The following is a 22,981-nucleotide window of genomic DNA, read 5'->3' as shown; positions in this document are numbered from 1 at the left end:
AGTTGGATTGGTTTTTATCATTAATTTGATCTCAACATGTAAAAATATTATTTTCTCTTTACAGCGACTTGATTGTGATCTTGATCAAACAATAAATTGAACTAGATGATTTTGGATTTTGTAGTATTTTAGTTCCCTTATGATAAAATGACCATTATGTGAAAACTTTTTTTTTTTTTACAAGGTAAATCTGTTTTATTTGATCCTTTAACAGTTAAGAGAAGAAAGCCGAAGGCTGGCTTTGGCTGCCAAAAGAGAAAAAAGAAAGGAGAAGAGACGAAAGAAAAAGGAAGAACAAAGAAGAAAACTAGAAGAAATTGAAGCCAAAAATAAAGAGAACTTTGAACTCCAAGCTGCTCAAGAAAAAGAAAAGCATAAAGTTGAAGGTATTTTCTCTAAGTTACCATCTAATTTGATTCATGTAATATATTCAGAAATATATTTCCTTAAATATCAAAAAGTTAAGGTAAAAGTAGATTTCTAAGTCATTAAGCCCTTATAATATTTATATGCTATTTTTATTTATTGACTTCTCCCTCGCTTTTTATTTTGAAGAATTTCAAAGCTACATGGGGATCCCTGGGTGGCTCGGTGGTTTGGCGCCTGCCTTTGGCCCAGGGCGCGATCCTGGAGTCCCGGGATCGAGTTCCGTGTTGGGCTCCTGCACGGAGCCTGCTTCTCCCTCTGCCTGTGTCTCTGCCTCTCTCTCTCTCTCTATCATGAATAAATAAAAAATAAAAAAATCTTTAAAAAAAAATAATTTCAAAGCTACAGACAAGTTGAAAGAATAATAAAATGAACACCTGAATACCCTCCATCTAGATTTTTAAAATAAACATTTTACCGTATTTGCTTTGTATTTTCTCTCTCAATATATATGCATATTTTCCTTTAAGCTGTCTGAAAGTAAGTTGTAGATATCCTGACATTGCACCTACAAAACTTCCAACATATATCCTAGGAATGACATTTGCTTGCATAATCACAATACCATTTGTAATACCTTAGAAATTGAGCAATTCCATAATATTATTTATTATCGTAACCACATTTATATTTTTTTTCTTAAAATGAAGAAATTATTTTAACTAGGTTCTAACTAAAGGATTATTTCATATGAAAATTTTATGAGGAGAAACCATTGCCATTAAACCACCGTGTGTGTGTGTGTGTGATTCCCCACTCCTTCAGCCTTTTATTTTGAAAAATCTCCAAACTACAAAAAAACCTTATGGATTAGTATGGTGAATACCTTTCTGTCACCTAGATTCTTGTAACATTTTGGCACATTAGTTCATCTTTTTTCTTCTTTTTGAACATATTACATGTAAGTTGGACACCCCATGCAGAATCACCACTAAATACTTAACTATGTATTTCTCAGAAAAACGTTATTTATGTAACCATAATAACATTATTAGACCCATGAAATGTAATAATTACATAATATGTAATATGCAGTTCATATTTCCCAAATTGTCCCCAAAATATTTTTTATAACTGCCTACTATTGTTTAGGATTTAGGCACAGAGAGGAGAATAGATGCCATATCCATCTCATTTCTAATGAATGCTGGAATGATTGATGACTTTACATAGTTATCCAGTAGTTGCAAAGTAACTCCTGACTATTGTTCTTCAAGTGCTTAAAGCTAAATATATTCTAAAAATGCTTAAAACTTACTAATTTGGTATTGCTGGCATTGCTACTTTTACAGATGAGCCTGAAGTCTTGACAGAGCCTCCAAGTGCCACAACTACTACTACCATAGGTATATCTGCAACCTGGACAACTTTGGCAGGTTCCCATGGTAAAAGAAATAACACCATAACTACAACCAGTTCAAAGAGGAAAAACAGGAAAAATAAAATTACTCCAGAAAATGTTCAGATTATATTTGATGATCCACTACCAATCTCATATAGTCAGCCAGAGAAGGTAAACGGCGAGTCCAAGAGCAGCAGTACCAGCGAGAGTGGGGACAGTGATAACATGAGGATTTCCAGCTGCAGTGATGAAAGTAGTAACAGCAACAGCAGCCGAAAGAGTGACAATCATTCACCTGCAGTGGTAACCACCACTATGACCAGCAAGAAACAGCCATCAGTTCTGGTGACATTTCCAAAGGAGGAGAGAAAATCTGTTTCTGGCAAGGCTTCAATAAAGTTAGTTCCAATTTTCATTTTTATTATTTATAGTATCAAGATGAAATACCTTGCTGATGAACCTTTTAGTAAGGCAAGCAAATAAGCAATTGGCAAAATAAGGGTTTGTCTTGGTGCCAAAGAAGTCACCATTTCATTTTAGTTGAAGAATAAGCAAAATAGCTGAAGTTTGTGTTAATGAAAGATAAAATTATTTTTACTACGTAACTTCTTTATTTTGGTTGTTAAATTTTAGCCTACAAAAAGTATTGATTATGGTTTCTCAGGATTATTGTTATAATTCAACTCTACTGATTTTGACCTCTCAATAGTATTTTCTTAAAAATTGGCTCTTCATGGTATAATAATATTGAAAAGTGAAAAATAAGTTCCTCATTTGTTTACCATATTTATTCCAACAATAAATAAAAGAATAAAATTATGTAACAAATTGCCTCTGTCATTTAAAATTCTTCATTTGTTCTATATCTAATGTATTTTCTTCCCTCTGTTAAAGATTGTCAGAAACGGTCAATGAAGTAACCAGTAATTCTCTGTCTACTTGCACAAAATCTGGCCCATCTCCCCTTTCCTCTCCAAATGGGAAGTTAACAGTAGCAAGTCCTAAGCGTGGACAAAAGAGGGAAGAAGGATGGAAGGAAGTTGTAAGAAGGTGAGTGTTCAATTCTTTAATTGTTTTTCTTTTTATGTGAAGTATTGTTTACCTTACTGTTAGATTCCTCTAACTATGCCAAAGATTGCAAACAAACTGATGGTCCAAAACAAACTTCAATACTTTTAAAATTAGGAGATTTTACATAAAAAGTACCTAGACTTTACAAAAAAAATTACATGGATGATTGTCATACCTGCTTGACCCCCAGGTATTGCTGTTTGGTAGAGAACTAATTTAAGTTCTTTAAGTTAATAATAGATTGTGTCTTAATCAACTTTGTAATATCACAGCCCAGTATGTGGTATCTTTTACATACTTGTAAATATCTGAAGAATGAATAAGTATTGGTTTTAAACTATTCTTGTCTTTAAGCCACAGGATGCCTTTATTTTACGGATTTTAGGACTGAAATATTTGATTATATTTTGCTTGAGATTTTTTTGAATTATATATATCAAAAGTAAAACAATATCTCAGAAACTAAGAGGTGGTAAGATACCACAGAAGATCTATTTTCAGTATTTGATAACCTGTTTTAAAGAACTTTGTGGAAATTTCAATAAAAAAATTAAGCTCTAGATTATTTGAAATAAGAGCTATAATAAACCAAACTTATGACTTCTATTAATCCTAAAATGCACTGTACATTTTTTTGTATTTTTAACCAAAGTCTCCCCCTACCACGATCTCTATCTTCATTTGTCTCTCTCTCATATTCATTCACATATACATACACTCATTCATGTATATACACTCTGTTGAACTAACTGAAATTGATCATAACATTAGAGTATTATCTATACAAAAGTAAGATAATTCAGTTATTCTGCATGTATTTTATATTGTGGTGTACTAAGAAATTCATAACTAATTTGAAGATAATGATCACTGACTGATTATTTTGCCCTTTGGAGAGAAAGGAATTATCAAGTAACTTAGTTATGTACATAAAAGGGCAGGGGTCATACCTTACCTTTTAAAATATACAGCATTTTAATTTAATATTTAATCTCCCATTCTGAATAAATAATTTACTTGGCCAATAAAGCATGGTTGGCTCATTCTCTAAATTTATTGATATTTATACTATATTTCTATTAGAGGCATTCTTTAATTAAGGCTGGTCAGAAATATATATGTAACTTTTCCGAATTGTGAATATTTAGAATTGTAAAGCATTTTGCAAGTGTTAGACAGGTTTTGCTTTTTTTGAAATTCCATCAGGGTCATCTTTTTCCTCACATGATTAAACATCCTTTAGCAAGTTTCCACGTTTGTGGATAATCATTTTAATACCTCTAAAAGAAAGCAAGGAAACAATGCATTTTTAATATCATCCTGTCAGTTATATATTAGAGAATAAAAAGAATCTGAGTCAAACACCCAGAAGTGCCCACAAGAAGCCTTTCTTTTTTCTTCAGGCTGGATTAGGTGCCCCAACCAGTGTGTCTTTATGATACCCTATTAGAGCATTTGTGGTGTGGTGTTGTGGTTTTCCTACTTGGTGTCTACATAGTTAATACATGTGGGCAGGAACCTACGTTTATCTTATTTGCCATTAGTATTTATATTAACACAATGCATGTCTACATAGTATGTGCTTTATAGATACTAATGAAAGATGAATGTCAAAAAACAAACCGTCTTTGGTAATGGGAAGCTATCGTAAAGCACTTGCTCACGCACTTTCACTCTGTCTCTCTCCTGTCACTCTTAGATGCCTTTTATCACTTAGAGTAAGAAAAGATAGAGGAGGCTGACTCAACAATAATCTATTCTGTATTCGAAGAAGTATATTTTAGTAAGCCTCTCTCCTTATATTTTAATTATAACCACTGATACTAATGATAAATCTCAATTTATCTTTGCAACTTTTAAACAGGTCAAAGAAAGTATCTGTTCCGTCAACTGTGATATCCAGAGTGATTGGAAGAGGAGGCTGTAATATTAACGCTATTCGAGAGTTCACTGGTGCACACATAGATATTGATAAGCAGAAAGACAAGACAGGAGACCGGATAATAACTATAAGGCAAAAATTTGTCTCTTATGTTTTCTCTCTTTGTGTTTTATTATACTATGTCTTAATGAAATACAAGCATTTGAGTTTAATAGCCTACTTTTTAAAATGGGAATTTGATTAGTATTAGAGAAGATAACCTTTACAATTTTTTCTCGTAATTCATGTGCCCTTATGAAATATTTCAAAGCGCTTTAAAGGAATTTTTCTTTTGTGTGTGTGTGACGGAGGTTTAGATAATCTTTTCCTTACATAAACTGTTCATATGGCATTCTTAAAATTTTATTCTGAGACTTTGTAAGAATGAATAGGTTTCTTACCCATTTTAAGCAATAGGTTTCCCTTTTTCCTCTTATAATAATAGCTTTTGAGATTTATTATTCTGGGATTGTATCCTTAGAATATGAATTCAGTCATAGATATAAATCTAAAGTGGATATTTATCTTCTATTGATTATGTCTGTATCTGAATACCCTTAAAATAAAGATACGATATTCTAACAAGTCATTAAGTTTGGTTGTGAGATGCAGATGACCCATTGCAGGTCTGATAGTTCTAGAACCTTCCTAGAAGGAGACAGCCATCTCTATTTTGTACTTACCTTCCTCTCCTATCTTGTTTTTCCCTTTCCTGGGATAGGTGGGTAGTCACAACCTGCCTTATCTAGAGAAGAGGGAAGCAGATACCCTTTATGAATAATTTCCCTTTAGTGTTTCCATAAGGCTTTCCTTACAATCAAATATTTTCCTGAAGATCTAACACTAGGGTTTGACCTTATGGCCATTGTTAGCATCATTAAGATTCCTCTCTCACTTTGAGACATCTTTCCAGAGGAATTATAGGAATCATTATAGTATAGAAATCAGTCATAGATGGGGCCATTTTAGGTACCAGGATTTAAAGTAAAATACTGTTTTCTTATTCTTTTGTTGTTGTTTTTCTTTGTCTACATATATTTGCTTTTAACATTGATCAACTATTTAACTTTACAGTGCCATTATGGATTACACAGGCTTTTAAGTACAGTGGTTTCTCTAACTGTAATGTATTTTATAGTAGGAAAATGACTTCTTAGTCTAAGGAAACAAAAGTAAAATGCATTTTTAAAAAGTCATTTACTGTCCCATTGAAAAATATAGTGGCATGTCAGGAGAGTTTATTGCTTTGCAGAATATTTCAAGAGTAGTCAGACAATTACTGCTTAACATTTATTATTCTCTGTATGTATGTGTACACATACACAAATTAATTTAGGCTTAACCTGTTAAAAAGTAGAGGAAATTTGGCCTAATTTGTTTTTTTGGTCAACTTATAGGGGTGGCACTGAATCAACAAGACAAGCAACTCAGTTAATCAATGCTCTGATCAAGGATCCAGACAAAGAAATTGATGAACTTATTCCAAAGAATCGTTTGAAAAGCTCCTCAGCAAATTCCAAAATAGGGTCATCAGCACCTACCACCACTGCTGCTAACAGTTCCTTAATGGGAATTAAAATGACAACTGTAGCTCTGTCATCAACATCTCAAACTGCCACAGCACTCACTGTGCCTGCAATTTCTTCTGCATCTACTCATAAAACCATTAAGAACCCAGTGAATAATGTGAGGCCTGGTTTTCCAGTTTCTCTTCCATTAGCATATCCTCCTCCACAGTTTGCACATGCTTTGCTTGCTGCTCAGACTTTCCAGCAGATCCGTCCACCAAGGTTGCCCATGACCCACTTTGGAGGTACTTTTCCACCAGCTCAATCCACTTGGGGTCCTTTTCCTGTCAGGCCTTTGAGCCCTGCCAGAGCTACTAACTCGCCTAAGCCTCACATGGTGCCTCGCCATAGCAATCAGAATAGCAGTGGTTCTCAGGTGAATTCAGCAGGTTCTTTAACTTCAAGTCCAACAACTACAACCAGTTCATCAGCTTCAACGGTGCCTGGTACATCTACAAATGGCAGTCCAAGTTCACCTTCTGTCAGAAGGCAGCTTTTTGTCACAGTTGTGAAGACATCCAATGCCACCACCACAACAGTCACAACCACAGCAAGCAACAACAGCACTGCACCCACAAATGCCACATATCCTATGCCTACTGCCAAAGAACACTACCCAGTATCATCCCCATCTTCCCCATCACCACCAGCCCAGTCAGGAGGGGTTTCTAGAAACAGCCCTTTGGATTGTGGAACAGCATCTCCAAATAAAGGGGCATCTTCCTCTGAACAGGAAGCAGGTAGTCCACCAGTAGTAGAAACAACAAACAGTAGACTTTCAAACAGCAGCAGTTCTTCTGGGAGTTCATCAGTTCATTCTAATCAGCAACAACCTCCGGGATCTGTTTCTCAGGAGCCAAGACCACCTCTTCAGCAGTCTCAGGTTCCTCCCCCGGAAGTTAGAATGACTGTTCCTCCTTTAGCAACAACAAGTTCTGCTCCAGTGGCGGTGCCTTCTACTGCCCCAGTAACTTACCCTATGCCTCAGACACAAATGGGATGCTCCCAGCCTGCTCCTAAAATGGAAACCCCTGCTATCAGACCACCCTCTCATGGCACAACTGCCCCTCACAAGAATCCAGCTCCAGTGCAAAATTCATCTGTCGCAGTCCTCAGTGTCAATCACATTAAAAGACCTCACAGTGTTCCCTCTTCTGTCCAGCTACCTTCAACCTTAAGTACACAAAGTGCTTGTCAAAATTCAGTACATCCAGCAAATAAGCCTATTGCTCCCAATTTCAGTACCCCCTTACCATTTGGGCCCTTTAGCACATTGTTTGAAAACAGCCCTACTTCTGCTCATGCCTTCTGGGGAGGATCTGTTGTTTCATCTCAGTCAACACCAGAATCTATGCTATCAGGAAAGTCCTCATATTTGCCAAATTCAGATCCTTTACATCAGTCTGATACTTCCAAAGCTCCAGGTTTTAGACCACCATTACAGAGACCCACTCCAAGTCCCTCAGGTGAGTTTGTATTTTCTCACATTCTGCAACTCTTCACTTATAAGTGATATGTAAACTTTTGGTCATTTTCTAATATTTTTATTCTATGACTGGGCCAAATAGAGATTGTTGTATTCAGTTAAGTTAAATGCTGTTGAGTATTAGATGTGTCGAGTATGGCATTAAAAAAAAAAACTTTTTAGAAGCCACAGTGGATTTTATCTTGAATTTCCCATCAATTTCAGGTATATTTTTCTCTCTCAAAATAAAAGTTTCTTATGTTTTAATTTAATAAGATAATGCCATGGAAAGTTTGTTTTGTTTTAAAAAACATAAAACTTTTTAAAATTTGATTTCATTTCTTTTTGTTTTTAAAATAATGAGAAAAATATAGAGCCACAGAGTTTTAATAAGGTAGCTACTAATCATATATGCTATTTAAATTAAAATTAGGTAAAATAGAAATTTCTCTCAGTCAAGCTGACCATATTTTTAAAAATTTGTTTTCTAGTTTTATTGCAATAATATTGACATCACTTATATAGGTTTAAGGTGTACAGCATAATGAATGATTTGACTTATACATATTGTAAAATGATTACCATAATAAGTTTAATTACCACCCATCATCATTTGGCTACAAGAAGAAAAAAGGAAAAAACTTAGATTTCTTTGTGATGAGAGCTCTTAGGGTTTTACTCTGTCTTAAAAACTTTCATATATGTCACGCAGCAGTGTTAACTATAGTCATCATGTTGTATATTATATCTCTAATACTTATTTACTCTATAACTGGAACTTTAAACCTTTTGATCATCCTCCTTCAATTTCCCTTCCTTCTACTCCCCACCTCCTATAACCACAAATCTGATCTCTTTTTCTATGAATTTGTTTTTAGATTCCACATCTGTGAGATCATACAATATTTGTCTCTCTCTGTCTGACTTATTTCACTTACCATGATGCCCTCAGTGTCCATCCATGTTGTTGCACATGGCAGGATTTCCTTGCTTTTTACGGCTGAATAATATTCCTCTGTGCGTGGGTATGTGCATGCATGTACATGTGCATCACAACATCTTTATTCATTCTTCTGGGTAATGGACACTTCAGTTGTTTCCATGTCCTTGGCTTTTGTAATAATGCTACTATGAACATGGGAATGCAGATATCTTTTGAGTTAGTATTTTTGTTACCTTTGGTTATATTTTGAGAAGTGGAATTGTTGGATCATATATAGCAGTCCTATTTTTAATTTTTTGAGGACTCGCCATACTGTTTTCTATAGCGGCTTTTAAGCAGGCCATATTTCAAGCACTTAATAAACATAAATGTCTAAAGGACAGTACAGATATCAGATATATCTTTTATAGCAAGTTCTATTGGACAATACTAATACTTAGAGAGGGTGTAAAGATCTCTTGGTTTGGATAAGTGATTTTTTTTTAACTGTTTACTTTGAAATATTTTTCTGTTTATGGAAGAGTCTATAATTATATAATTACCCCAACTTCCCCTAATACAAATATTTTATATAACCCTTTATTTATTAAAACTAGGAAATTAATATTGGTACAGTATAATTAACTAAGTTAGACTATAGACTTTATTCAGATTTCTCCAGTTTTTCCAGTAATGTTCTTTTTCTGTTGCAGTGTTCAATCCAGTAGTATACCAAGTTGCATCTAAAGCTATGTGTTTTAATATGATCATTTCAAATAGTTAAAGATAAGCCATGCCAGAGATAGACAAACTGTCGTCCATGGGCCAAATATGGCCTGCTGCCTGTCTTTACATTTGTAACTTTTTAAAATTGAGATTCAATAATAGTGTAAGATGCTTTAATGATTTAAAAAAATTTTAAATAGTATGTGACATAAAAAATAGGAAATTAAAATTAAAACCAGTGTTCATAAGTAAAGTTTTATTGGAACACAGCCATGCCCATTCATTTACATGTCGTGTTGTAGCTACTTTCATGCTGTAATGATAGTCTGAAATACTATTCAGCTTTTTGCAGAAAGGTTGTCAACCTGATCTGTGTTACTGAAGAGATGACATCCTGGGACTAAAAATTTCTAAATTTAATGGGAACTGAATGTTATTTTTGCCTATTTCTATGACATATGAATACAATGTAATGAACATGGTCAGTAAATATTTCTTTACCTGGTGTTAATTGAAATATTTGTGTACTTTCAAAATAACATAATTTCTCTTGAGTACTAAAATGTTTGAATAAATATAATTTAAAGTGTTATATGCTAATGCATTGGAAATGTTTTTATATTTCATTTTTATCATAGTTGAAATTGAAAATATTTCACTTTTCAAAAAATATGAAATCTAGGTGCTGTGTGAGAAAGACTAAAATTAAGATTCAGAGAAAAAAGAAATAAATTGTTACTTTATGGAAAGGTATAGAAAAAAGGCCAGCTCTATAAGAGAGGTGAGATTTGGGGGAGTGTGCACTTGATTTAGAGCCAAAATTAGCATTGAAGTTTCATTGTAGAGTCCGTTGGAGGAGACTATGACTCACTTCAGGTCAACAAAACAGGCATGTTTGCCTTTACAACTCTATCACTATTACTACACTCAAGAAAATTAACATTAATTCAGCAATGCCACCTAATATTCAGTACCATCATCTCAAATATATCCATTCATTATGCCTGTGTGTTTCTTTTTTTTTTTTTTTTACTTTTGATCCAAGATTCAGTCAGGGTTCACACATTGCTTTTGGTTGTTGTGTCTCTGTGGTCTCTTCCCAGTCTAAAATATCTCACTACCTTCCTTTGTTTTTCTTGACATTGAATCCTTTGAAGAGTCCAGTTGTTCTGAAGAAATGTCCCACATTTTAAATTAGATTCATCTGTTTCCTAAGTCCATGATTACATTCAGATGAAACATTTTTGGCAGGAACATCGAATGGGTGATGTTTTGAACCTCAAACTGCATTACATCAGGAGGCACTTAATGAAGATTGTTTCATTATTAACTATGTAAAAAAAAAAAAAAAAAAGAATGGCCACTTAGTTAAACTGCTAATCATCTTACCTCTTCATTATAGAAGTGTAGCCATGTTTTTCCCTCTTAATCTTTTTAAGACTTTTTTTTTTTTTTTTAATAGCTGCACTTCTAGGTTCTCAGAAAAGTACAGAGGAAATTGAGAGAAAAGTAGAGATTTCCCAAATAAAGGGAACAGGTATAGCATCTTCTATTATCAGCATTCCTCACCAGAGTGGTACATGTGTAGAATTGATGACCTGTATTAACATATCATTATCATCCAGACTCCATAGTTTACATTCGTGTTTACTCTTGGTATTATACTTCTGTGGGTTTGAACAAATGCCTAATGACATGCATCCACCAGTGTAGTATCATACAGAGTTTTTTCAGTGTCTTAAAACTGTCTGTGCTTGGCCTAATCATCCCTCTCTCCCCCTGAGTTTTTTAAAGATAAATTTTTATGTAATTCCTTGGCCATTAAGCCTTTTAAATTCCAATGTTGATATTAAATATACATGTACCCTATAATAACTATTAAAATATCAGATAAGAAAATTAAATATAAAAATAAATTTCCTTGATAATTGTTCCTTTTTTATAGTTACCTTTATAGAGGGGGAAATGATGAGTCAATAGTCTGGAAGAATAAGCAAGACTTTTTTTTAAGCAATCTAAAATATTTGGGGGTATTAGGGACTTCTTGGAATTTTAGGTTTTTAAAATTTTTTTTCTTCTACAGGCAACTATTATAAATTATCTTTTAATTATAGGTATTGTCAATATGGACTCGCCATATGGTTCTGTAACACCTTCTTCTACACATTTGGGAAACTTTGCCTCAAATCTTTCAGGAGGTCAAATGTATGGACCTGGGGCACCCCTTGGAGGAGCACCCACAGCTGCTAACTTTAACAGACAGCATTTTTCCCCACTTAGTTTGTTGACTCCATGTTCATCAGCATCGAATGGTGAGTATTATACATTGTAATTCCATTAAGAAGAGTTTGTATGTATGTTTCCTTAAAAGCAAAAGGTTTTAAGGGGGAAAATAGAAAGTAAAAGATGATTTAAGAGCTTTGAATAAGTCTTGAATATATCAAGACTAATGAAATGGGAACAGAGGAGCAAACATTGTTGTAAATAGCAAATGATTAAAAAGTCTAAAATCAATAATTATAAATAATTTATTATAAATAACTTATAAAGTCAATAATTTTTGAGTGATTGTACCTGCTTAATTTTTTCTTAGACTCCTCTTAAAATTAATTTTTATCCATAAATATGTAACAGAGCTGAATCAGTGTCTTCTGAGTATGTTGAGCTGAAACTAAACCATGTAGGAATAAATCTATTCCTTAAGATATCTACATATATGTGATTCATATTCACCTATTTATATATAAAAATAAGGATAGTTTTTGGTTTTCATGTTTATAAAAAAATAGGAATTGGGAGAAAAGGGAATCGACTGCTCATTGGAAAATGTTAACCTAAAATTTTTTGGTAATCTTTAAAATAGAAGGGATTCTTAGAAGCAGAGAATGTTTTTAAGCATAGTAAAAACATACTTCTTGATATTAATGCTTATTTATTTAGGTATCATGTTTATTGCTTTAATATACTTATGTTTATTACTTTTTTCGGAAATAAACTCTGAAATTTTTGGATGAAATGCACAAAGTATAATAGGTTGTTTTGCCCTATAAGTTCAGTGTGTGGGCTTTTCATTGTTTTTTTAAATTTTAAAAATTTTTTTTATTTGTTTGGATGTATGTTCATTTGACTTACTGTTGAAAAACATTGTGCTTTTTGTAACAATGCAACCAATATAGGTTAGGTTTTCTAATACACTGCTAAGTGATACAAAATGTCATTGAAGTCATTAAAATTTTCATTGATACATTCCCACTTTTTTGTTAAGCATCTATATTCCTTTCAATTGATAATTCCTTAGGATTGCCAATTTTTTAAACATTTTGCTCCATTTTATTCTCTTTGCTTTTTTTATTGTTGAACCATTTGAAAGTAAGATTCAGATATAACACTTAACTAAAAACTTTAGTGTGCATCTTAAAAATTAGGGACATTTTGGGGTGGCTGGGTAGCTTAGTCAGTTAAGCCTTTGGCTCAGATCATGATCCCGGAGTCCCAGGATTGAGCCCTATGTCGAGCTTCTTGCTCAATGGGGAACCTGCTTCTGCTCCTCACCCCGCCTGTGCTCTCTCTCTCTCTCTCAAGTAAATAAAATCTTTTAAAAAAATAAGGACATTTTCTTGCTCAGCCACAATATTATTATCAAATACCTAATGTAAATATTAATTAGTAATATGTGATATGCAATCCCTATTCAAATATCCCCAGTTGTCCTAAAACCTTTTTTTTTTTTTTTTTTTAGATTTTTTTCCTACCTTTGAACCAGGAATCCCTTAATGTAAACATATTATAGGGCTAACTTAAAAAATAATAATTTTAAACTTTTGAGAATAGTACAAAGAACTCTATATTTTTCTCAAATTCACCAATGTTAACATATTGCCACATTCCTTGGGCCCAACGGTCGTATTTCTGGGAGGCTGTGTGTGTGTGTGTGTGTGTGTGTGTGTGTGTAAGTGGGTAGAATTTTTTTCCCATACCATTTTAGAGTTAGTTGCAGATATCCAGCTACTTTCCCCTGAATACTCTAAATGATAATATTTCTTAAAAACAAGAAAACTTTCTTCCATAGCTATGGTACAATTAGCATTCAGCTAATTTTACATTAGACCATATTATCTGATAGTCCATATTCACATTTCACCAAGTGTCCTAATAACACATTTATTATTTCCTCTCATCCAAGGTTCAAATCAAGATCAAAATTGCATTCAATTCCATATCTTTTTAGTGTCAAATAATCTGGCACTGTCTTTTAAGCCTTCCTTGTCTTTCCAAGAAAGACTTTTTTAAAGATTATGAGTCAGTGGTTTGGTAAAATTCTTCTTAATTTGTTTTTCTGATATTTCTTCATAATTAAATTTAGGTTATGTGTTTTTGACAGGAATATAGTATATAGCCAATGTTATATCCTTCTCTCAAAACATTCATTATATTGCATAATATGTTACTTTGTACCATTATTGGTGCTGTTAACTTTGATCATTTGGTTAAGATCCTGTGTGCTAGGTTTCTGTATTGTCAATTTAATCACTTTTCCCTTTGTAATTACTAAGAAGTCAGGAGTTTCTTTGGACTGTGTTATTACTCCTCATCAGACTTTGAGGCAAAGTGTAAGGGAATGGGGGAAGAAGTAGCACTTGTTGAGTAAAAATAATAGGTTTGCTTTTGTATAAGGACAACTCATACATGTAGAAGGAATTGTAATTAGAGTCATTGTTTTGCTATTGTTAAACTGATTGATGTAGGCAAGACTTTCACCTTTACCTCGAATATGGAATTTTTAGCTAGTTGACATTTTCCTCCCTTAATGTAAATCTTAATACTGTTACTTTTTAATGACCTTTTAGTTTGTTTTGTCAGACTTTCAACTCTTCTTGAGGTAATTTGTTTACGTGAGTGTACCTTTGTATTTTCATTTATTGTAGTCTTTCAAAATTTTGTTCTCAGTATTTATCCAGATACTTTTCTTAAAAGTTGCCATTCTGAATGCCTTTGTAGAACTAACTGCAGAAGCATGTGACTTATTTTTCATAATATATTTGTTTGGTTTTATGTACTTGAACAGGTTCTGTCATATTTCTCCATATAGTCCGTCCTCTTCTCACTCCCTCTCCTTTAGAACATGAGGATATGATATTAGGACCCTGCAAATTAAGTTGGGATATGGGAGACACAGGACCCTTCCTTTAAAAATTTTTTTTAGAAAGCAAAAAAAAATCCTTTCTTGATGCCTCAGACAATAGATTGGTGATACCCAAGAACCTTCTGCATATAAAGGCTGGGCAGAGATCACCTGAGCTCTTACTCCACTCAGAATGCTAAAATCTATTCCTACCAGCACTCAACCAGCTCATGCATTGGTTACTGATCACTAGCTGTGATCTGTGAGTTTCAGTCCTTAGCAGATTTAGTTAATGGGGCATTTTGACATTCAGTCTTATAAAACTGTTGTCCGATCAAAAAATAGTAAAAAGGGATCCCTGGGTGGCGCAGCGGTTTGGCGCCTGCCTTTGGCCCAGGGCGCGATCCTGGAGACCCGGGATCGAATCCCACATCGGGCTCCTGGTGCTTGGAGCCTGCTTCTCCCTCTGCCTGTGTCTCTGCCTCTCTCTCTCTCTCCGTGTGACTATCATGAATAAATAAATTAAAAAAAAAAAAAAGTAAAAACATAATTTTGAAAGGAAGAAACTTCATGACCCATGATGCATGAGTGTTTGTATGTACATGTACATGAGTGTGGGTAGCTGAAATAATAGATTTACTTTTGACTGGTCTTGTGTTTGCTTTGCTTCTAATGTCCCTTTCCTGCTCAACTTGGAATCTGTTCTCAGAAGTTTCTTAGTGGTGTGTGAGGTTTTATCCTGGAATGAGACTTCAGCCATATTTTTGAGAATTCATAGGGCCACTATTGCTCCAGCTTCTTCAGACATTTTTGCAAATCCCTTGCAATTACCCACGCATAGGCAGAACTCTCCTGGTTTCAATTGCTTTTCTCAGATTGGCCTTCTCTGCTTTTCTTTGAGTACCTTTGACTATTTTGTTTTCCTATTCTATTCTTAGGTCAGGAGAATTGCTTCTTTCCACACAGATGCTAATACCACTGAGGTCTTAATAGCTGTTGGTGATTTGTCCCCATTCACTTGGATCTTTCCATATGTTTGGATACTTTTAGTTTGGGTATAGATGTTATCCATGGGTATTTGGCTTTGCTAACTTGGTAGCTTGGTTTTATGGAAGGATTTGGCTTGTTTTTAATGGAAGGATTTGGGAAGAATCAAAACTTGTGCTGCTACACCTACCTCCATCTTAGAATTTTCTTTTAAGGTGAATTTAAAAATATTTGTAACTGCTAAAGACACATACATGGCTTTTCTATTTTCTTATGATTTGTTGAAAATAATATTGTCAAGAAATGCTAATGTATCCATAACTACAGAAGATATATTTTAATTTTTCATTAGAAACTAACAGTTCAAGGCACCTGGGTGGTTCAGTTGGTTAAGCTGCTGCCTTGGGCTCAGATCATGATCTCAGGGTCCTGGGATCGAGCTTCACATGGGGCTCCCTGCTCAGCGAGGAGTCTACTTCTTCTTCTACCCCTACCCACCTCGTATGTGCATACATGCTCTTTCTCTCAAATAACTAAATAAAATCATTAAAAAAACAAACAGTTCTTAGTTTACTTGTACAGATAAGCTCATAAGTTTCATGTTTTGTTCCCAATAATATCTACATCCTTATAATAATAATTTATAAAGTGCTTTCACATTCTTTATTTAGTTAATCATATTACTACAATTCATGAGAAAAGTGGTACTATTGATTTAGACAAAATGGACTTCTGCAAGCACTAGTAAGATGAAATTGATCTCTGCAGAACTTTCCAAATCTGTATGATTTTAAAATATATATTGCAAATCTTTTTTTAAACATTTTCATGCTACTACTATTAATGAATTTTTGTCTTCCAAATTCCCTGAAAAGTACCTTGGGAAGTAGAGGCACTGTGCTTGGGACGCCCGGGTGGCTCAGTGGTTGAGCGCCTGCCTTTGGCCCAGGACGTGATCCTGAAGACCTGGGACCAATTCCCACATCAGGCTTCCTGCATGGAGCCTGCTTCTTTTTCTGCCTATGTCTCTGCCTCTCTCTCTCTCTCTCTCTCTCTCTCTCATGAATAAATAAATAAAATCTTTAAAAAAAAAAAAAAAGAGGCACTGTGCTTCTGTCTATGTGTACATGTGTGTAGACAGGTTGATTGATTTTTGCATATTTATTAGCAAATAAGTCCCTGAATCCCTTTGAAGGAATGTAGACACACATACACATACACACACTGACACATAGACACACACAGACAACATATATGTGAAAAGATGATTAAATGGAAAAATATTATTAACTGATTATCCCTAGAGCATTTAGGGCATACAGTCAGGCATTTATGAGTAAATTGTAGATATACAGGTAACTCTTGACTGTTAGGCTTCAGGCTCCACCATTTACACCCTATTTAAATTTAAATGTGCCTCATATTTAAACTTTTCACACGAAGTACAATTTGGGTTCTTATTTTTTCTCTCTAGTGCATGAAGAAATTGAATCACTAAAAAATACTCCCAAATTGACTATATTAAGAACTCACCTTATTTTGATAGATAAAGCTTAAATTGTCATTTTGAAAACCTTGTTCTGTGAAATACCCATGTGATACGATAAAACAAGGTTGGGCAATGAAGCATAATGCTCTGTTGGTATTTTATCAGCATATTAAGGTTCTGTGAGGTTCTGATTTAAAGAAATTTATTTTTTCTCAAGTTAGATTTTCCAAATTTATTGGCTACCTGAATCCCTTTGTTTCATACTAGCATACCAAGGGACACTTCTTCTCAAGAAATAGTTTGGAAACTGCCAGTATAGGCATGATTTTCTCCACCTCTATTTTGTTGTTTAGCCTTTTTAATTTAAACATTGTCTTCTCATTGCTCTGGTGTTTTACTTAGTGTCAAGCATTTATTTAAATAGTAATTAATTTAATGGGTTATAATACATGTGTAATTAGACATCTTCACATTTTGATATCACAGAACTAAATGGAAAAATTGTGAATCAAATTAAGAAATGATTTTGAAGTCATGGAACTTAACTTTAATATGCATAATTTTAAGCATTATTCTCATATTTCACTTTTCCTCAGAGAACACCTATTTAAAGTGTCCTCAGAATGTAAGATTTAGTTTTAGAAAATTATATCCTCTATAGATGACCTGTATATTTCAAAATATTTTTTCTCTAGATTCTCCTGCACAGTCTGTATCCTCTGGAGTTCGTGCACCGTCTCCTGCCCCATCATCAGTACCTTTAGGGTCAGAAAAGCCCAGCAATGTCTCTCAGGACAGAAAAGTTCCAGTCCCTATTGGGACGGAACGTTCTGCACGTATCAGGCAAACTGGAACTTCAGCTCCATCTGTTATTGGGAGTAATTTATCTACATCAGTAGGGCATAGCGGCATCTGGTCCTTTGAAGGGATTGGTGGCAATCAAGGTAAGACATGCTATCCTGCCTACTAGAAATTAAGTATATGCATTTAACTAAAATATTGTAAGTAATAAGAACAGTCATTCTTAAAAGATCTGTATTCATATCTCTTAGTTTTCACTAACCAGTTTTGAGTTCAAGCCAATTTTTGTAATGTGATCTCCTGTTGAATTTTTAATTGTTTTCTGAAAATTATCTAATGCAAGTATATTCCTTCTTTCATTTCATCATATTAAGGAGATGCTAATTTTCCTTTTGGACTCTTTATCTTATGGCTTTTTTTCTTTTTAAAACAATATTTAGGTTATTTTATTAGACTACTATATCACTACCTACACACAAGGGAAATACTGCAGTAAATATATAAAATCAGTCATTATTCTGAAGGAATGTACAATTCAATGTGGAAAATTCTAGATAGAAATATACAAAATATTTTGCTATCTTCTGGTTTTAAAGATCACCAGCTATCTTTTTTTTTGCCTTGTTATTTTTCCTTAGACAAAGTAGACTGGTGTAACCCTGGTATGGGAAATCCTATGATTCATAGGCCAATGTCCGATCCAGGAGTGTTTTCACAGCATCAAGCAATGGAGCGAGAGAGTACAGGAATTGTAACTCCTTCTGGTACATTCCATCAGCATGTTCCTGCAGGATACATGGACTTTCCTAAAGTTGGGGTAATGGTGACTTAAATGGTGACTTTCATATTTCTGAATGTTTTTCTTCTTATTAGCTTCATTTTCCTTACAAGTGGATGAGTACTTGTTGAAATGATTTGCAGGCTTTAGCCTGTGATTGTAGGCCAAAATCTGGCTAAAATAGAATTATTGGTATATTGGAATATTTATATTGTGGGATATTTATATCCCACTTGTTTAGAGAAATGTTTTTTGGTCAAATATTTTGGCTATAGTAGGCCAAAAGAAAAAAGAAATCACATAATGGAAAATAATTTTTAGATAACCTAGATAATATACTTTTCAAAATAAGATGCAGTTTCAAATATAATTTTTAAGGCTATCAGTTATATTGGAAAAAGTAAGCAGTGACTTGGAGATACAACTATGTGCCTAATTTTTGTTTTCTCCTCTTTTAAGGGTATGCCTTTCTCTGTGTATGGGAATGCAATGATTCCTCCAGTAGCACCTATTCCTGATGGTGCTGGAGGACCCATATTTAATGGCCCTCATGCTGCAGACCCCTCTTGGAACTCCCTAATAAAGATGGTTTCAAGCTCCACAGAAAATAATGGCCCTCAAACGGTAAGTCTGATCATTCAGTGAACATTTCTTTAGTGTTTTTGAGATCCCAAGACAAATAAGACACAGATAAATCATGGTAGTGAGGAAGTATGGTGAATATAGGTAGTTGAGGAAATTTAGTATAGCTGAAATACAACAGAAGGATATGGAAAATAGTACCAAAGGTAGTGGTTGGAGCTAAAATTATAAAAGGTGTATTTCATTGGGACCAGATGGTAAGTAAAAAATATTTTAAATTACAAAGTGTAATTTTATACATCAAAATTTACTAGTGCTGTTAAAAGGGCCATCTAGGGGTTATTTATTATTAGTAGTATTATAAATGTCAGAAAGCCAAAAACTCACAGAAATGCTTAGTATATTTTAGCTTATTTTGGTGTCTGTTTAATATCTTTGACTCCTATTCCTTTAGTCATCAGTCTATATGTGTTGAGGTAATGGTTTTTAAAAAGCGATGATAAGGGTAGCTCCGGTGGCTCAGCGGTTTAGCGCCGCCTTCAGCCCAGGGCATGATCCTGGATACCTGGGATCAAGTCCCATGTCGGGCTTCCTGTATGGAGCCTGCTTCTCCCTCTGCCTGTGTTTCTGCCTCCCTCTCTCTCTCTCTCTCTCTCTCTCTCTCTCTCTCTCTCTCTGTCTGTCTCTTATGAATGAATGAATGAATAAATAAATGAATAAATAAATGAATGAATGATGATAAATCAGATCCTGTTTGAGAAATAAGCAACTCAGGAAAACAAAAGTGACTTATCTTTGTTTTTCTTCATTGTTGCTAAGTATGTTGCAAATTGAATGAGATTTAGCTATTTTAGCTCATAGGTATTAAGAGCACTTCCTTAGGTTTTAAGAGTTTTAATCAAATATATGGTACATGTATAATACTTAATAAAACATATACTCTGTATTCGTAGGTGTGGACTGGACCCTGGGCACCTCATATGAACAGTGTGCATATGAACCAGCTTGGCTGATGAGGATCAGCTTGTTAGCCTGCAGATTCCTTTTCATTCAGAGGAAATCACAAGTGGCCGAAAAAAATTTATGCTCCCAAATCATTCTACTGATGTGCTTGACTGAAGTGTGTAGGCTTTTTGCAGAAGAAGTTACTAACTGACCTATTTTCTGTGAACATTTGTGACTGCCCATTCCCCACCATCATCCGTTTTACCTTAGTTAGCATTTTTCTTATCATTTTTCTTTTTTTCTTTCCCTCTTGCCCTTTGGACATAACTTTCTGTTGAAGCTGTTCTTTGGCTGGTTGGTTTTAGTACTGTAAACTGCTTCTGAGCAAACACGGAAATTTAGCAAAATTATGTAAACTTGATCCTGAAGTTTTAGAATGGCAAATAAATGTACAATTGTTTACATAACAGAAAAGGCTAAGCAGAAAGTAAATTTCAATATGTCAGTATAGAGGCTCTACTTTATGTAGACTTAAATTAATGTGAGATATGTACCTTCATATTCAGAAATCTGGATGTTTCCTTCATACATTAAACTATTAATAAGCATAACTTTTCTGCTTGTGTAATTTAAGTATAAAGTAAAATAATGGGCATTATCAGTGGATGTTTCCTGAGGTTGGCTTTTAAAATACTCATCTCGCTCTCCTTTGAGTTTGTTTGCAGCAGGGCACATATAGAAGAAATTTATCACTTTTCCATGTCTTTTTATTACCTTGTCACACTTTTAAAACTAATACACACTTCTCTCTTCACTCTTCTCTTCTCATCTTTACCGCTAATATCAGTAAAATTCTCTTGCTGATGGTGAAATAATTTTATAAAGATTTTTATTGTAATGGCTGCTACAGAGAAGTGGAGCACCTTCGTCATCACCTGTGGTTCTTCTAACCATAAGATGTTTTAGTCTTTCTGAGAATATAAAAAGCCAGCACTGGTTCCCAGTCACCATAATACAAGCTCAATATACTGTTTATTATTTAAAGATTCAATGTACTATTTTATATTGGATAATATTGATTCTTAACATTGGCTTTCCAGTCATCAAGAGTCAACATAAAAATTCCAATTTTCAGTAATTTAGTGGGAAGTATCTTTTTTTTTTTTTTTTTCTAATTTTAAAGGCTTCTTATTCTCTACACTTGTTTGTATATTATCAGTGAAAGGGATCAACAGCTAACTTGGGACAAGTAATAAGGAAATTTTGCATTTGTCATTAAGATAATTTATAGTATACATGAATACACAGAATACAAAATACCATCTTCATTTAACCTGTTTATATAAGATCCAGGGCCACACTATAAACTACTCAGTGGGATTTATCTATTCCATTCACTTGAAACAATAAACAATAACACATCCAAGAAGAGTATGTGTCCTACCCTGTCTCATATGGAAAAATAAATTATATGGTTGAAATATAAAAGAAAATAAGCAAAAAGTGAAGTGAGAAATGCATCAATCTCTCTCTTTTTTTTTTTTTAATTAAACAAATTCCACAACGGTGAATCTCAGATTCAGATGAATCACTCAGAGTTGAAAATATTAACAGAGTTCCTTGCCTGTAAAGTAAATGAAATTATTTCTTTACTCTGGTAGCCTGAATAAAAAGGTTTCTCAAACATATCTAGAAGTTTGTAAACAACACATTTATATCTTTTAATTTAGGAGGTGGTCTTAAAATATATAAATTTGTTTTTCTACCTATAATTGATATGACCAAATTTAAGGGAAAAATTAAATGATACCCTGCAAACATAACTATGAAATAAAACTATAGCACTTTATTAAGAAAGGTGTGTAATGCTATTTAACATATTTTATATATGACTTTTGCCACAATCCTATAATTTTTTGCTTAATTTTTTTCCTGTTAATTATAATTAAAATAATCCTGCTAGATAACAGATACCACTCAATATTTATTACAACACATGAGTTGTGTTGATTCACAAAACTGGGTTTGTTGAGATGGGTGTCTTAATAAGAAAGAACCTTTATTTTCTTGACTTTAAACCTATGGGACAAAAAATAAATAAATAAACCTATGGGGCAGAGGGATATAGATTGCATGCTCCACATTTAGTTTTGGAGCTCAGTCTTGTTGAATACAATACCATGATGTTAGAAGTCTGTACTAGGAACACTTTTCAAATACATTTTTTATATTTCAGTTGTAATGCAGTGCATCTTTATTTGACAAATAAAAAACCCATAATTTTTTGAGACCATGCAGGTCTTTTTTTTTTTCCCCTCTTTTTGAAAGCGTATGGTGTGTGTAATTGCAGACTACATAACGTATTCCTTTCCTTTCTTCCTCTTTTTTTTTTTTTTTTTTAAAGAGAGTGTGCACCCAAGAGCTGGAGGGCTGGGAGGAAGGTTGGTGCAAAGGAATAGGAAGAGAGGGATCCCTGGGTGGCGCAGCGGTTTGGCGCCTGCCTTTGGCCCGGGGCACGATCCTGGAGACCCGGGATCGAATCCCACGTCGGGCTCCCGGTGCATGGAGCCTGGTTCTCCCTCTGCCTGTGTCTCTGCCTCTCTCTCTCTCTCTCTGTGACTATCATAAATAAATAAAAGTTAAAAAAAAAATTAAAAAAAAAAAAAAAAGGAATAGGAAGAGAGAGAATCTTAAGCAGGCTACACACCCAGCATGGAACCTGACGCTGGACTAGATCTCACAACCCTGAGATCATGACCTGAGTCTGATGCTTAACCATCTAAGCCATCCAGGCACCCCTTTCTTTGATTCTTTTAAGAAGTGACTTAACTCTTGG

At 34.1% G+C, this 22,981-nt stretch overlaps 1 protein-coding gene across 7 annotated transcripts in view; it reads left to right on the top strand.

Moving 5' to 3' along the window:
• The window catches only part of ANKRD17 (ankyrin repeat domain 17), a 153,824-nt gene extending 132,250 nt beyond the window's left edge, over window positions 1-21,574 (top strand). For 6 of the 7 annotated variants that reach the window (XM_038556309.1, XM_038556308.1, XM_038556304.1 and 3 more), the window contains 10 exons: window positions 215-386; window positions 1,719-2,166; window positions 2,663-2,818; window positions 4,704-4,853; window positions 6,158-7,794; window positions 11,556-11,753; window positions 17,735-17,983; window positions 18,479-18,657; window positions 19,078-19,242; window positions 20,154-21,574. In XM_038556309.1, the coding sequence (XP_038412237.1) occupies window positions 215-386; window positions 1,719-2,166; window positions 2,663-2,818; window positions 4,704-4,853; window positions 6,158-7,794; window positions 11,556-11,753; window positions 17,735-17,983; window positions 18,479-18,657; window positions 19,078-19,242; window positions 20,154-20,213 (3,414 nt within the window). In that variant the 3' untranslated portion in view covers window positions 20,214-21,574. Of the gene's footprint in view, window positions 1-214; window positions 387-1,718; window positions 2,167-2,662; window positions 2,819-4,703; window positions 4,854-6,157; window positions 7,795-10,903; window positions 11,455-11,555; window positions 11,754-17,734; window positions 17,984-18,478; window positions 18,658-19,077; window positions 19,243-20,153 lie in introns of those variants that run through there. The other variant, XM_038556307.1, reaches the window with a different exon arrangement.
• Window positions 21,575-22,981: the final 1,407 nt, after the last annotated feature.

The sequence above is a fragment of the Canis lupus genome, chromosome 13, assembly GCF_011100685.1.
Source record: "Canis lupus familiaris isolate Mischka breed German Shepherd chromosome 13, alternate assembly UU_Cfam_GSD_1.0, whole genome shotgun sequence".
In the NCBI taxonomy this organism is placed as follows: domain Eukaryota; kingdom Metazoa; phylum Chordata; class Mammalia; order Carnivora; family Canidae; genus Canis; species Canis lupus.
This window is presented reverse-complemented; position numbering and strand designations above follow the sequence as displayed.